The sequence below is a fragment of the Lepidochelys kempii genome, chromosome 1 (assembly GCF_965140285.1).
Source record: "Lepidochelys kempii isolate rLepKem1 chromosome 1, rLepKem1.hap1, whole genome shotgun sequence".
NCBI classification, from domain to species: Eukaryota; Metazoa; Chordata; order Testudines; family Cheloniidae; genus Lepidochelys; species Lepidochelys kempii.
Genome location: NC_136380.1, coordinates 244,317,755 through 244,330,037, shown reverse-complemented (window position 1 = coordinate 244,330,037; position 12,283 = coordinate 244,317,755). Strand labels below are relative to the sequence as shown.

Sequence of the window (12,283 nt, the reverse complement as noted above, 5' to 3'; positions counted from 1 at the left end):
AATATAATAGTAATATTTAGTATAAATAATATAATAGTATAAACTATTATAAAGCATTGGTTTTTCCCCCATGTAAGCTGCATCTGCAGTACGAGGGTTTGCCTGTATAGCTATGCCAGCAACCCTTTTCTAGTGTAGACCTGGCCTTAGTATTGGGTTGGTTACAAAACAACATTATCTTACCACAACGTATTTTAGCTGTACTGTTCTAAATGTTGCTTTGAATAAGGCTCCGTATCAAAGGTAACAAAAGGCTACAGTACTTAAATTCTGCCTTGTACCGGCTACACATTATTGGTAACGGAGAATTCACCATGATAACCTTACCCTGGGGCGGGGGGGCAACCTGAGTCTGAGAAGGAGCCAGAATTTACCAATGTACATTGCCAAAGAGCCACAGTAATATGTCAGCAGCCCCCCATCAGCTCCCCCAGCGCCCAGGTCCCAGCGCCTCCTGCCCACCGGCAGTCCCGCTGATCAACGCCTCCCCCTCCCGATCAGCTGTTTTGTGGCGTGCAGGAAGCTTTGCGGGGGAGGAGCGAGGGCATGGCAGGCTCAGGGGAGGGGGTGGGAAGGGGTGGAGTGGGGGCAGGGCCTGTGGCAGAGCCAGGGGTTGAGCAGTGAGCACCCCCCGGCACATTGGAAAGTTGGCGCCCGTAGCTCCAGTCCCGGAGTCGGTGCCTATACAAGGAGCCGCATGTTAACTTCTGAGGAGCCGCATGTGGCTCCGGAGCCACAGGTTGGCCACCCCTGACCTTACCAGTCAGTACTACTGGTTTGGACTAATATGTGAAGAACAAGGCATTCCTGAGAAATAAAAGAGTAGGTCAATATTGTATAGAACCATTGAAAACACAAATTTGATCCAAAAGGCAAAAAGAGTTCTTGCATTATTCATTACAGTTGGCTGAAGTGCTCCTGAACTTCTCTGATCCCCAGTTGGTGAGGACCATTCCGAAACATCCTAACATAGAGAAGTGCAGATCAGCCTCTAAGATCAAGGGGGTGCATAAAGCCACATTTGCCCCCCACCCTCAAATGCCCTAAGTCAGCCCATTATCTCCTATATCCTGACCAAGTTATAACATGGGTAATTACATTCTTTCTGTTGTGGTTCATGTCCCCTCTTAAAAACCATTGCACAATGAGGCTGTTAAACAGGCTCTGTGTTCCATCCCAAAGGCAGCTGCTTTAAAGCAGTGGCTGTGTGAGTTCTGTAAGTGTTTTTGAATCCTTCAGGTTAAGAAGCGCTAAAAAAAAACAATTATTACTAAGACCACAGCTTTAGAGCTATTGCAACCTGTAATAAAGTTGAACTTAGATACACAGCCTGATTCTCTGTTGCCTTGCACGAAGTATAGACCTCTGAACCTGCGCAAAATGCATACAAAACTCTGCCACTGGTGTAATGGAGAACTCCGATTTGATAACATTTTCTGCCCACTTTGCACAGGCATAAATGACTACACCAGGGAAAATCAGTGGAGAACCAGGCCTGCAGTATTTAAAACATATCCGTTAATAGTCTTATTTACACTAGGACATTGGAAAAATTATTCTGAGGGAAGTCAGAGTCAAATTCTGCAGAGTTTCGTATGTTTATATCTACTTATTTTGGAGGAAGCCTGCTGTGCACTTCATTAGATTGCACTACCACTGGAGTTTCGAGAAAAGGAAACTTCAGTATTTTGGAGAAATGAATTTGCTGTTAACATGTACGAATCTGCCTCTCCTTCCCCTTTGGAAATAACCTGTCTATCCAGACAGCTGTTCCCAGTGATCTGGGCTTGAGTAAATTTGTTTTGGAATCCACAAGATGGAATCTTTTGGTTTTTTAGAGTAGTCCCATTTTAAAAAAACTTTCCATTTCCCGTTTTGGCCACAGTACTGACAGCAAGGGGCCAGAAGATGAATTTTCACAGGAAGCACTACATGATAACAATGAGTTAATGAACCCCTGGCTTTGTTTACATACTCTGAAAGAAACTTGAATGGCATCATTTTCTTGCCTTGTATAAATATCAGACAAAGGATAGCTAAACCGTGCAAACAGCTTTCTCAGTAAAAAAGCAATCACTAATAGACTCACTTCAAATGAAAAATCACATCCCCATCCTTTTGTAGCCCATGATCGTCATGGCTCAGAATGCCTCTCCCTTTGAGCTTAATATTTCTTTTAAAGCTCTGCATCATGGAGATATCTAACTCATGTCTATATATTCAGAACTGGTGAGATTTAACTTGCAAAAACAGAGTAATATGGAGTATTCATACCAGAATTTCTCATACAGATTTTTTGAAGAATTCCGTTAAAAAAGATATAACAGTTTGTAAATATATAGGAGAAGTGAATACGCATGAACACACATACATGTGCACACATAACCCTGAGTTTGTTACTGCAGGAAGAATAGGAGAGAATGTCCTTTTTGCTGTATCCCTTCAAATGTAAGGATATATAACAGGCAGTACGGCACCTCTGTCTAATAAAAACTTCCATACTCTGTGCACTGTAAGTATGTTATGGCTACACTTTCAAAGAAAAGATTGAATGCCTCGAGGCCTGTTAACTGAAATCTAGAGCTTATTCCTAGGTCAGACTACACAGTACATAGAGGAGCATGCAAGATGTCTAGTACAGTTATTGCAATGATTTAGCCCAGGTTTACCAAGACCACCTATCCTGAGGAGGGAGAGATGTCAGTCTGCCCTCTCTTCTGAACTTCTCAGATTCAGACTGTGGGCCATAGGTGTGAATGTGCTGAAATAGCCCTGTGTGTTTGTCTGAACGGGGCAGAGGGTATCATGGATAAGTTAAATTCATCAGAAACTTTGCATGATTAATAGCTTTTGGAGATTAAAACATTTCCCCTTCCCACCAAACGATCAAACCGAATGCTGCTATATCTTAGGGACATCAGTCCAGAGTTTGGGTAGAGTCTTTGATTTGAAACTCTACATTGTACTGACAGTATAAGCATGCTTCTTGAACCAAATCATATATATATAACTTGTTGACCACAGTACTGTGTACATAGTTTTACCCCTTTCAGAAAAATGTAGCTATTTTAAAACTGGAAACAGGAAGATTCTGTATTGTAGATGGATGCCAAAGGAGTAAGTTGTCCGTATTCATTTTAACACACATTGTCCAATTTGTTTAGATATTTATTTACAGATAAGCGTAGCTAGAGACAGTAGATGTCTTTTGCTTATGATGCTAAACCAAGATCTTTTCTCCTGGCTTTTGGTAGCTATCCAAGTAGAAGTTAAAAGACTCCATGGCATTTTGTTTGTGAGAAGAGGATAACTCCTGTGGCTTGGCTGATATATTTTCTATTGAGGAAAACTCTGTTAAGGTTGTGTGTGAGCCACTACTGAGTGCACAGTGGACCCAGTGTTTGTGCAGACATTGTTCTACCAGTATCTAATGCTTTACTTTATGAAGTCATTTGGGATATTTTGAAAGTAAAAGGTGCTACAGAAAATCAAATCCTATGCTATTCTTTTCTCTGCCTGTGAAATTTATCCCACTACAGAGACCCCTCACAAGGCCCTATGAATCACTTAAGCTCCATGTTATGGGTTTAAGTGGTACCTCGGCCTCTGTGTAGGATGAATTTCACCCTCTCTGTATAGCAGTGAAGGTGTCCATTCATCTGGCTTTTGCCATGATAGATAACGAATGCATAGAAAATAAGCATATAAAAAAATCCTCCCTTTGCACCATACAATATGAGTTTAAACAAATCGTTTTTAAAATGAAAAAAACCCATACGGTCTCCATCCTGCAAGATGCTGAGCACTTTGGCTCTGATCCAGAAAAGCATTTCAACACATCATTAACTTTCTACTTATGTGCTTAAAGTTAAGAATGTGTAAATGCTTGGCTACATCGGGGCCAGAGTACTCTGCATCGTGCAGGGTTGCGCCCTGTTAGAGGTTGTTGTATCTGTTCTTTTCATATAATTTGGTCTGTCACAACAAAAAGATTCCGTAATCTTTTCCCCCTTCCCTTTAAGGAGACACATTGTTCTGGGATCAAACAAAAACGGCTATTCAGAAAAAAAGAGTCATTAAGAGTGCATGCTTGTGGTTAATGGGGACTTTTACTGCTGTCGAGTGGATCACTTAATCCTTTTATTTCTGTATCTGGCATTTCCTACATTCCTGCCAAACCGTTGATAACTTTACAAAGCAGACGTCTGTTTTCAATTTATATAAATGTGTCACAAAACTCCAGCCAAAGAATCCAAAAGTTTTCTGAATTGACAAACTACCTAGCCTTTAATTAGTAAGGGGGAAAGTGGTTCTGTATTTGTTTTTGCTTATTTGGGTAATTTAGATTGAGTACCACTGTAAGAAGGAAAAGACTAGCCCAACTGTTTTTACTTAACTTAAAGCACAGGGAAAATATTCTTTCAGTTATATAACTAGAAAGGAGAAAAAATCTGAAAAGCCACAAATACTATCAGCTGAAATTTTCACCTTATAAACAAGATCTGATTTCTTGGCCTTGTCGCCCAGATGAAATCCAAGGCAAAGGCTGCAACTTTTCACATATATCCCATGCTTCAGAGTCCTTTGTTTCTTTTCAAAGGCTACAATGTTCATATTACTTTGTGCACCCAACACAAAGAAAGCTTGTTGGCTCAGTCCAAATAAACATCCATAGCCACTCACCCAGGGAAGCTGCTCCCTTTTCCAAGGCGAGAAATACAGTAAGCCCTTCCACTGCAATGGGAGCTTACCACATTAGGCTTTCCACAACCATCTCTGGCCATGCCCTTCCTAGGAGCAGAGTCAGGGACTCTCCCCAGCCCAGCAATGGTCAAGATGCTTGGGAATGGAGTTAGTGATACTGGGCTGTCAAAAACATGAAAATATATTCCACTTAAAATGTATACTATGCCTATATAACACATTTTTATCTAAAGGATCTCAAAGCACAAACAGCTTTAAGGTTCGTAAAGCCCTTATGGAGTATGTAAGTTTTATTATCCCCATTTTGTGGATGGGGGAAGCAGAAGCAGAGAGAGGTTTCCCATAAGTGACCTTTTCCAGGTGAGTCAGTGATAGACACGGGAATAGATCCCAAGCGTCCTGACTAGCAGCCCACTGTTCTAAACCCTAGACATTTCTTCCCATAAGGCAAGTGACTTCCTAATGGCTTCTGTGGGAGAGTTCCATGTCAGGGGTAGGGCATTGTGCTCTGATGAAATTTTCATTAGCTTGCCTTTGACTTATATCTAACTCGTGACCAGTCAGAGTTTCATAGATTTGTCCTCTTTATAGACTCCAGAATTAAAGACAAATGTGGCTGGAGTTCCATAATTTTATAAACCATTATGTTTGTATTTTTGCAAGGGGAGAATATGGCATGTACTGATTACTATGTAGACAGTGTGAAATGTTTTCATGCCATGTAGAATACTGCAGAGTTCACTTGTATGCATTACGACTTATCTGTTTTGCCTTCATCTGAAGCATCAGATAATGGCCACCACTGTAGCCAGACTACCACAGTAATGGAGCCAAAGGTCTAATCCGTTCAGGAACAAGTACTCCTTTTCTTTCTGTTGGCTCCAAACTCCCTTATATGAGAATAACCTGCATCAGGGAGAGGACATGCTTTTAGTTGAAACTCTCAGAAGTTCCATGATTATTTTTGTCTGTAGTGGGCAGATTTTCTGCTCCCACAGAAGAAACCAGAGGTTGGGTTCCCTTAACCTAAAGATCTTGAGAGATACACATGATGTAAAGGATATTTGAGTGGATGCCTCTTGCCTCTCCTCTACCACATGGCCTTATTGGCTTATTGGCCTTCATAGAGCTGACTCCTGAAGAGTTAAAGTTGTGTTTCGCGTGGCTTCCCCAATCATGGCTGGTTCTAGAACCTTCCCTGACTACTCCACCTAAAACCGCCTTCTCTCTTTATAACATGGAAGGGGAAACCGCACAAATTACCAAAGCATCATGCTGTATTTTGGTTTACTCCACACCTGTCAAAAGAGGAATAACCAGAGGAGCTCAGCCAGCTTTCATGCCCCTCCCTGCCAACAGAGCTGGAATGCTGCAAAAGTTGCCAGTGAACGGCTGCTGCAGAGATGAGACCCCACATTACCATTTCTTAAAGGGATTCTCTTATCTCTTCTCAAATCACTCTGAGAGTTTCCTGGTAGGTTTGTCCAGCTGATGTCAGCAATTACTGTGAAAACAGGTCCCACTATAGGCAACGTGTTGCAGGGGAGGAGGGCATGCGGGGTCATGTGCCTTCATTTTTGCTGCTCACACAGACTGAGCATGCTCAGTAACGTCTTGTGAAGTTACTGCCCTCATTCTGCCCTTTCCCTTGCTCCCCCCAATGGCACATATTGGTCATCTCCCCTGCCTCCCCCCACCCCAAATATATAGAGAAGTGCTGTAGATGGAGAAGAATCTTTGTGTTGAACTTGTATATTTCACAGCAAGCTCTAGAAATCCATACAAGGAATCTGCAGGTGCCAAGGTACAAACTTACCATGTATCCGATAACTTCAGTTCTTGACTTTTCCTCCTCCCGCTGACAGAGAGGCTATGGAATTTTATACTGCCTCAGGAGATTCTGGTTACCTAGACTGTGGATAGAAGGCCAGAGTTAATTAGTTAGCCTTTGTTGAAAAGAACAAGACAGGGACTTTGAAGTCTTTTTGAAGTATTTAATCGATAGGTGACGTAAACATGTTGTTAAAAGAACTTTGTTTCTTTTATGACTTGCAGGTCCCAAGGGAAGAAAGAGGAAGCTGTGTTCTTATTGAGAGATTCCATAAAATATGGTCCAGAGTTTGCCGATGCTTACTCAAGTCTTGCTTCCCTGTTGGCTGAACAGGTAACCAGTAACATTTACACTTGGGTAGCTCATTCCTTCTATGCACGATGCATTGATGTTACCTTTTGACATGCCTAATTTTTGTCTGAATACAATAAAAACTCTCTCACCAATACATGAGAACAGCCATTCTGGGTCGGACCGATGGTCCATCCAGCCCAGCATCCTGTCTTCTGATGGTGGTCAATGCCAGATACTTCAGAGGGAAAGAACAGAACAGGGCAATTTCAAGTGATCCATCCTCTGTCATCCTGTCCCACATTCTGGCAGCTGAAGGTTTAGGGACATCCAAAGCATGGGGTTGCATCCCTGACCTGTCCCATCCCTATCATATATCTGTTTTTAAAAATGTAATTCTGTGAATATCTGGGTATGACAGCTGGTGTATTTTAAAATAAATTGCTTCAGAATGGCAAACCCACTTTGAGATAGTAATTTGATGGAGCTGATTTGAGGTTATGTTAGTACATTGTGAACTCTTTTAATGTAATCGGAAAGCTTTTCAAGTTATTGAAGCTATAGAGAAATCATGATCTATTACATAGCGCACCTAGAGTGTGATAATAGGCAAACTATACAATACATTACATACAAAAAACACAGTGTTTAAAAGAACATTATTAAGGGTGCAAAGTCAAGCACTGAAAAGTTAGGAAGTGCCAGAATTAAGCTTGCTTGGGCAATCTTAATTTGGTCCCCCTTCTTCATATGCATTATGATTCAGTCTTTAATTATGTGATCGCGTACTGTTTTTACACAAGACCACTGCCTCACTCAATGTGCAGGATGGATAGTCTTCACTTAATGCACAGTTGTTCAGTGTTTTGTTTTCTCCTCAATATGTGGTTCTAGGCCTGCTTACTGCACATTGTTCAAACCCCACTCTGAAGACAGAAATTATTAATTTCCTCCTGGGCTTTTCTGCTGCGCTTATCACTATAATATCTGAGTGTTTCACAAATATTTACTTTATTTTCAAAATACTCCTGTGACATGAGTGGGTTTTATCCCCATTTTACAGATGGGGAGCTGAGGCACAAAGAGATTAAGGTCAAAAGTATCCAGTAATTTTGGGTGCCGAATTTGAGACATTCAGGACCTGATTTTTTAGAGAACATAGCATCACATAGCACTTTGTATGTTCAAAATGCAGCTCTCATTGATTTCACTTGCAACTGAGAGTGCTCAGCGGTTCTGCAAATCAGATCCCAGGATCTTAAGTTGGACTCTCCGAAAATGAGAACACGCAATCAGTGTCCACCTGTGAAAAGTTGGGTTTCAGTGACTTTAGCATCACATATGAACTCTGTGGCAGAGACAGGACTAGAATCTAATTCCCAAGGCAGCATTCAACTGCCTTAACCATGAGACTGTCCTTTCTCTTCCTACAATCCCCTGCCTCATTCACTACACACCTTCCAACTTCTGCAACAAATAAGGCAAGGGTCCAACAGACGACAATTTCCTTCTCTCTACAGTCCTCATTCATCCCTAGGGCATGTCCATCCTGTGCACTGAATAAAGCAGGGGTCCTGTGGAAAAAGTAGCTTGTGACCATGCAATTAAAGACTGTACCATAAAGCGTACAGAAAAGGAGGCCGAATGATTAGAAGTACTGGTCATAAGGTTGTCAGGACAATTAAACAATATAGTGTTGTAAGGCCGTATGTCCAAAGGAAATGTCCTTAGCTGTAGTTCCCTTGACTTAGAAATGCAAAGTCCACTAATAATGGATCTACTCCACACACAGTTTGTCCATCCTCTTGTGGGTTGTTGACTAAGTGGAGGAAAAAAAAGATGGTCTGTACCGTTTCCCCAGATGGTAACAACTTCCTTTAGCTTTTTAACACCTCCACATTTCAAACCACACAAGATTAATAGTTGACTCTGCAGTCCTTGTACTGCGTACCGCTTACAGAAACAGACCTGTTGACTTCCATGGGACTGCTCATTCAAGTAAGTTCTATTCCACATGATTAAGGGCTGCAGAGTCAGACCCTAACTGTGCAAAGCTCCTTGAGGAATACAGTACAGGAAATTCTGCCAGCATTGGCCTGATGATATATGTGTTGGGAAGGAGAAATTAGAACTCATTTTTCAGTTGCAGTCTGATTTCTTCCTTTTAAAGAAATGTATTATTTGTAGTTCTTAAAAGGAATTAAGTTCATGGCCTTTGTTCTTTCTATTTGGAGCATAATTTGGAACACACATTTTTGCATTGTTGGATACTTTTAACACACAATATGCAAAACTTATCCCAGTAACAATTTTTTTTTAAAAAAAACGGTGTCTAGCTGTGAGGGAGGGAGTATTACAAGAATTTTATCTCGCACATGTCTGAAAAGGGGGTTGGAGTTACTAGAAGTTGCACACTTAATTAGCTCTCATGAAATAACCATGCTTCTGACAAACTACTGTCTCTGAGGTGGTGCGTGATGGCTAAAGAAGGCAAGAGCAGGTGGGAGTGACACAGTGAGATGGCATCTTGATTGCCTTGGTCCTACACAGTATGTTCCCCAGTAATTTGAGAGCTATGAATTTGAAATAGGCCTGAAAGTTACTTTGCTCCTGGAGTTGTAAAAGATGCTCTTAAGAAGAAAGTCTCATGCTCAAGGGATTTAGTACAGACTGCTGTAATTCAATGTCTTCTAGTCCCTTACAAGGTGACTTTCAAACCAGAGCAGGCTCAACAGGAGAACACTTACACAACACACAGTTTCACTTGGTCAAAGCTTCCTATGTTCCCTTTGCTGTTTATGAAGATATTTGCACCATTAAGCAAAGATGCCTCTCTCACTGAGAGCCCAACTCCTCCCCCTGCTTGGTCTCAGTTGCAGCTGGTTGTTTGTGCCATGCTAATATGTTGCCATGGAAACGGTTGTGATCTCAAAGTGTGATATCACCAGTTTTACAGTGATGTAACTCTACTGCCTTCACTGGAGTTTGTGCTGATTTACTCCGGTCTCCGCAGGATTGCCAACTCACCTGGTTTTATCCTGCGACTCATGATATTTGATGTTTCTTCTTCAGACTTCAGCTTCCGGAGTCAAGTTGTTTTGTGAGAATCTCCACTTTTTTCTTTTTCACAAGGAGATTTCTAGCCCTTGTGGTTGCAGAGAAAAGCCAGAAAATGTGACCTGAACTCACCCTACAGGCTGAGAAGGCAAATTAAAAGCTCCCAGAAATGTTGTGTTTAAATCTCATAAAAATCTTGACGAATTCATCAATCCGTCGGCGTACAGAGTATCTATACTGAAGCACTGCAGCAGTGCAGTTGTGTGCTGTAGCGTTTTAAGGGTAGACAAGTCCTAACAGAGGATTTTCTCCGAAAGCTGCCCTTTGTTTTAGTTAAGAATTCATGATGCTAACTGTACTTCTTATTTTCCCTGGTAGAATACAAGGGGGTGGTAATTCCATATAGGGATATGCAAACTGAACATGTTTAAAAATGTTTCTGTGTGTTATCACACCCTATCTTTTTTGCTGGTAAATGTGAAAGCACTTAACTATGACAGCCATTTGCTTTCATCAAGTCATATTTTTTCAAATGCCATTAATTTCAGCTTCCCATTTCTTAAATGAATATGAAGAGACGAGCTGGTGCATTTAAAAAAAATGTGTGGGCCATATTCTGCTCTCCGTTACACCACTCTAGATCCAGAGTAAGTCCAGTGAATAAGCTCTGGGATTCACTGGTGTAACGACTGAGAGGAGAATTTGAATCTGTGTCAAGAAGCAAAAACATTCTGGTCCACTCCAGGTATTAGGAAATTCCGCTGTGAGAAGATACTACAGCCAACATTTTCCAGTGCCCAACTTGGCACTCTACAGCGGCCTCATTCTGAAAAGTCCTGAGCACCCAGAATCAGGCTCCTTTTAGAGTGTGTCAACTGGGGCACCCAAAAAGGCTGGTCACTTTTGAGTATCTTGGTTTAAAGATCCTTGTAACAAAGCATAATCAGTTATTTGCAAATATATATTATATAATTGATTGGGACTAAAGTGGTGCAGTGGGTTAATAGCCTTTTGCTATTTTAAACTTAGATTCAAATCCTGGTTGTGAAAATCCCTCTTGGTGGTCTCACAAGATTATCAAACAGCTGATCTCATTTGGGAGTCTCAGGAAGAGGCCCTGGTCTGTCATTGCAGGGTTGTTCCAGATTTTTAAGGTGCAGGAACAGCAACAGAGCGGGTGGCAGAAATTTGCACAACATCTATCTGCACCATGTTTGGCTCTCACCATTAAAATGCTTCCCTTTCACAAGCATTAAATAATATCACCCACAGCAAATGTATGAACTGAGAGGGGAGAGAAAAAACAGTAATTCTTTAACACTCTTATGTATGAGCAAGCAGGTAGTTTTCTCATACCAGCTGGACTGTGGGAAGTGGGAAACCTGATAACTGCTATTCGATCAGAATTAAAGACCTTATTCTCCTCATAGTGTCTGGCTGCATACTCATGAAATTCACACTAGAATCATAGAATATCAGGGTTGGAAGGGACCCCAGAAGGTCATCTAGTCCAACCCCCTGCTCGAAGCAGGACCAATTCCCAGTTAAATCATCCCAGCCAGGGCTTTGTCAAGCCTGACCTTAAAAACCTCTAAGGAAGGAGATTCTACCACCTCCCTAGGTAACGCATTCCAGTGTTTCACCACCCTCTTAGTGAAAAAGTTTTTCCTAATATCCAATCTAAACCTCCCCCACTGCAACTTGAGACCATTACTCCTCGTTCTGTCATCTGCTACCATTGAGAACACTCTAGAGCCATCCTCTTTGGAACCCCCTTTCAGGTAGTTGAAAGCAGCTATCAAATCCCCCCTCATTCTTCTCTTCTGCAGGCTAAACAATCCCAGCTCCCTCAGCCTCTCCTCATAAGTCATATGTTCCAGACCCCTAATCATTTTTGTTGCCCTTCGCTGGACTCTCTCCAATTTATCCACATCCTTCTTGTAGTGTGGGGCCCAAAACTGGACACAGTACTCCAGATGAGGCCTCACCAATGTCGAATAGAGGGGAACGATCACGTCCCTCGATCTGCTCGCTATGCCCCTACTTATACATCCCAAAATGCCATTGGCCTTCTTGGCAACAAGGGCACACTGCTGACTCATATCCAGCTTCTCGTCCACTGTCACCCCTAGGTCCTTTTCCGCAGAACTGCTGCCTAGCCATTCGGTCCCTAGTCTGTAGCTGTGCATTGGGTTCTTCCGTCCTAAGTGCAGGACCCTGCACTTATCCTTATTGAACCTCATCAGATTTCTTTTGGCCCAATCCTCCAATTTGTCTAGGTCCTTCTGTATCCTATCCCTCCCCTCCAGCGTATCTACCACTCCTCCCAGTTTAGTATCATCCGCAAATTTGCTGAGAGTGCAATCCACACCATCCTCCAGATCATTTATGAAGATATTG

At 41.9% G+C, this 12,283-nt stretch overlaps 1 protein-coding gene across 5 annotated transcripts in view; it reads left to right on the top strand.

The window, feature by feature from the left end:
* TMTC1 (transmembrane O-mannosyltransferase targeting cadherins 1) overlaps positions 1-12,283 on the top strand; it is a 181,346-nt gene that overhangs the window by 152,955 nt on the left and 16,108 nt on the right. For all 5 annotated transcript variants that reach the window (XM_073321270.2, XM_073321261.2, XM_073321264.2 and 2 more), the window contains one exon: positions 6,760-6,868. In XM_073321270.2, coding sequence (XP_073177371.1) covers positions 6,760-6,868 — 109 coding nt within the window. The remainder of the gene's footprint in view (positions 1-6,759; positions 6,869-12,283) is intronic.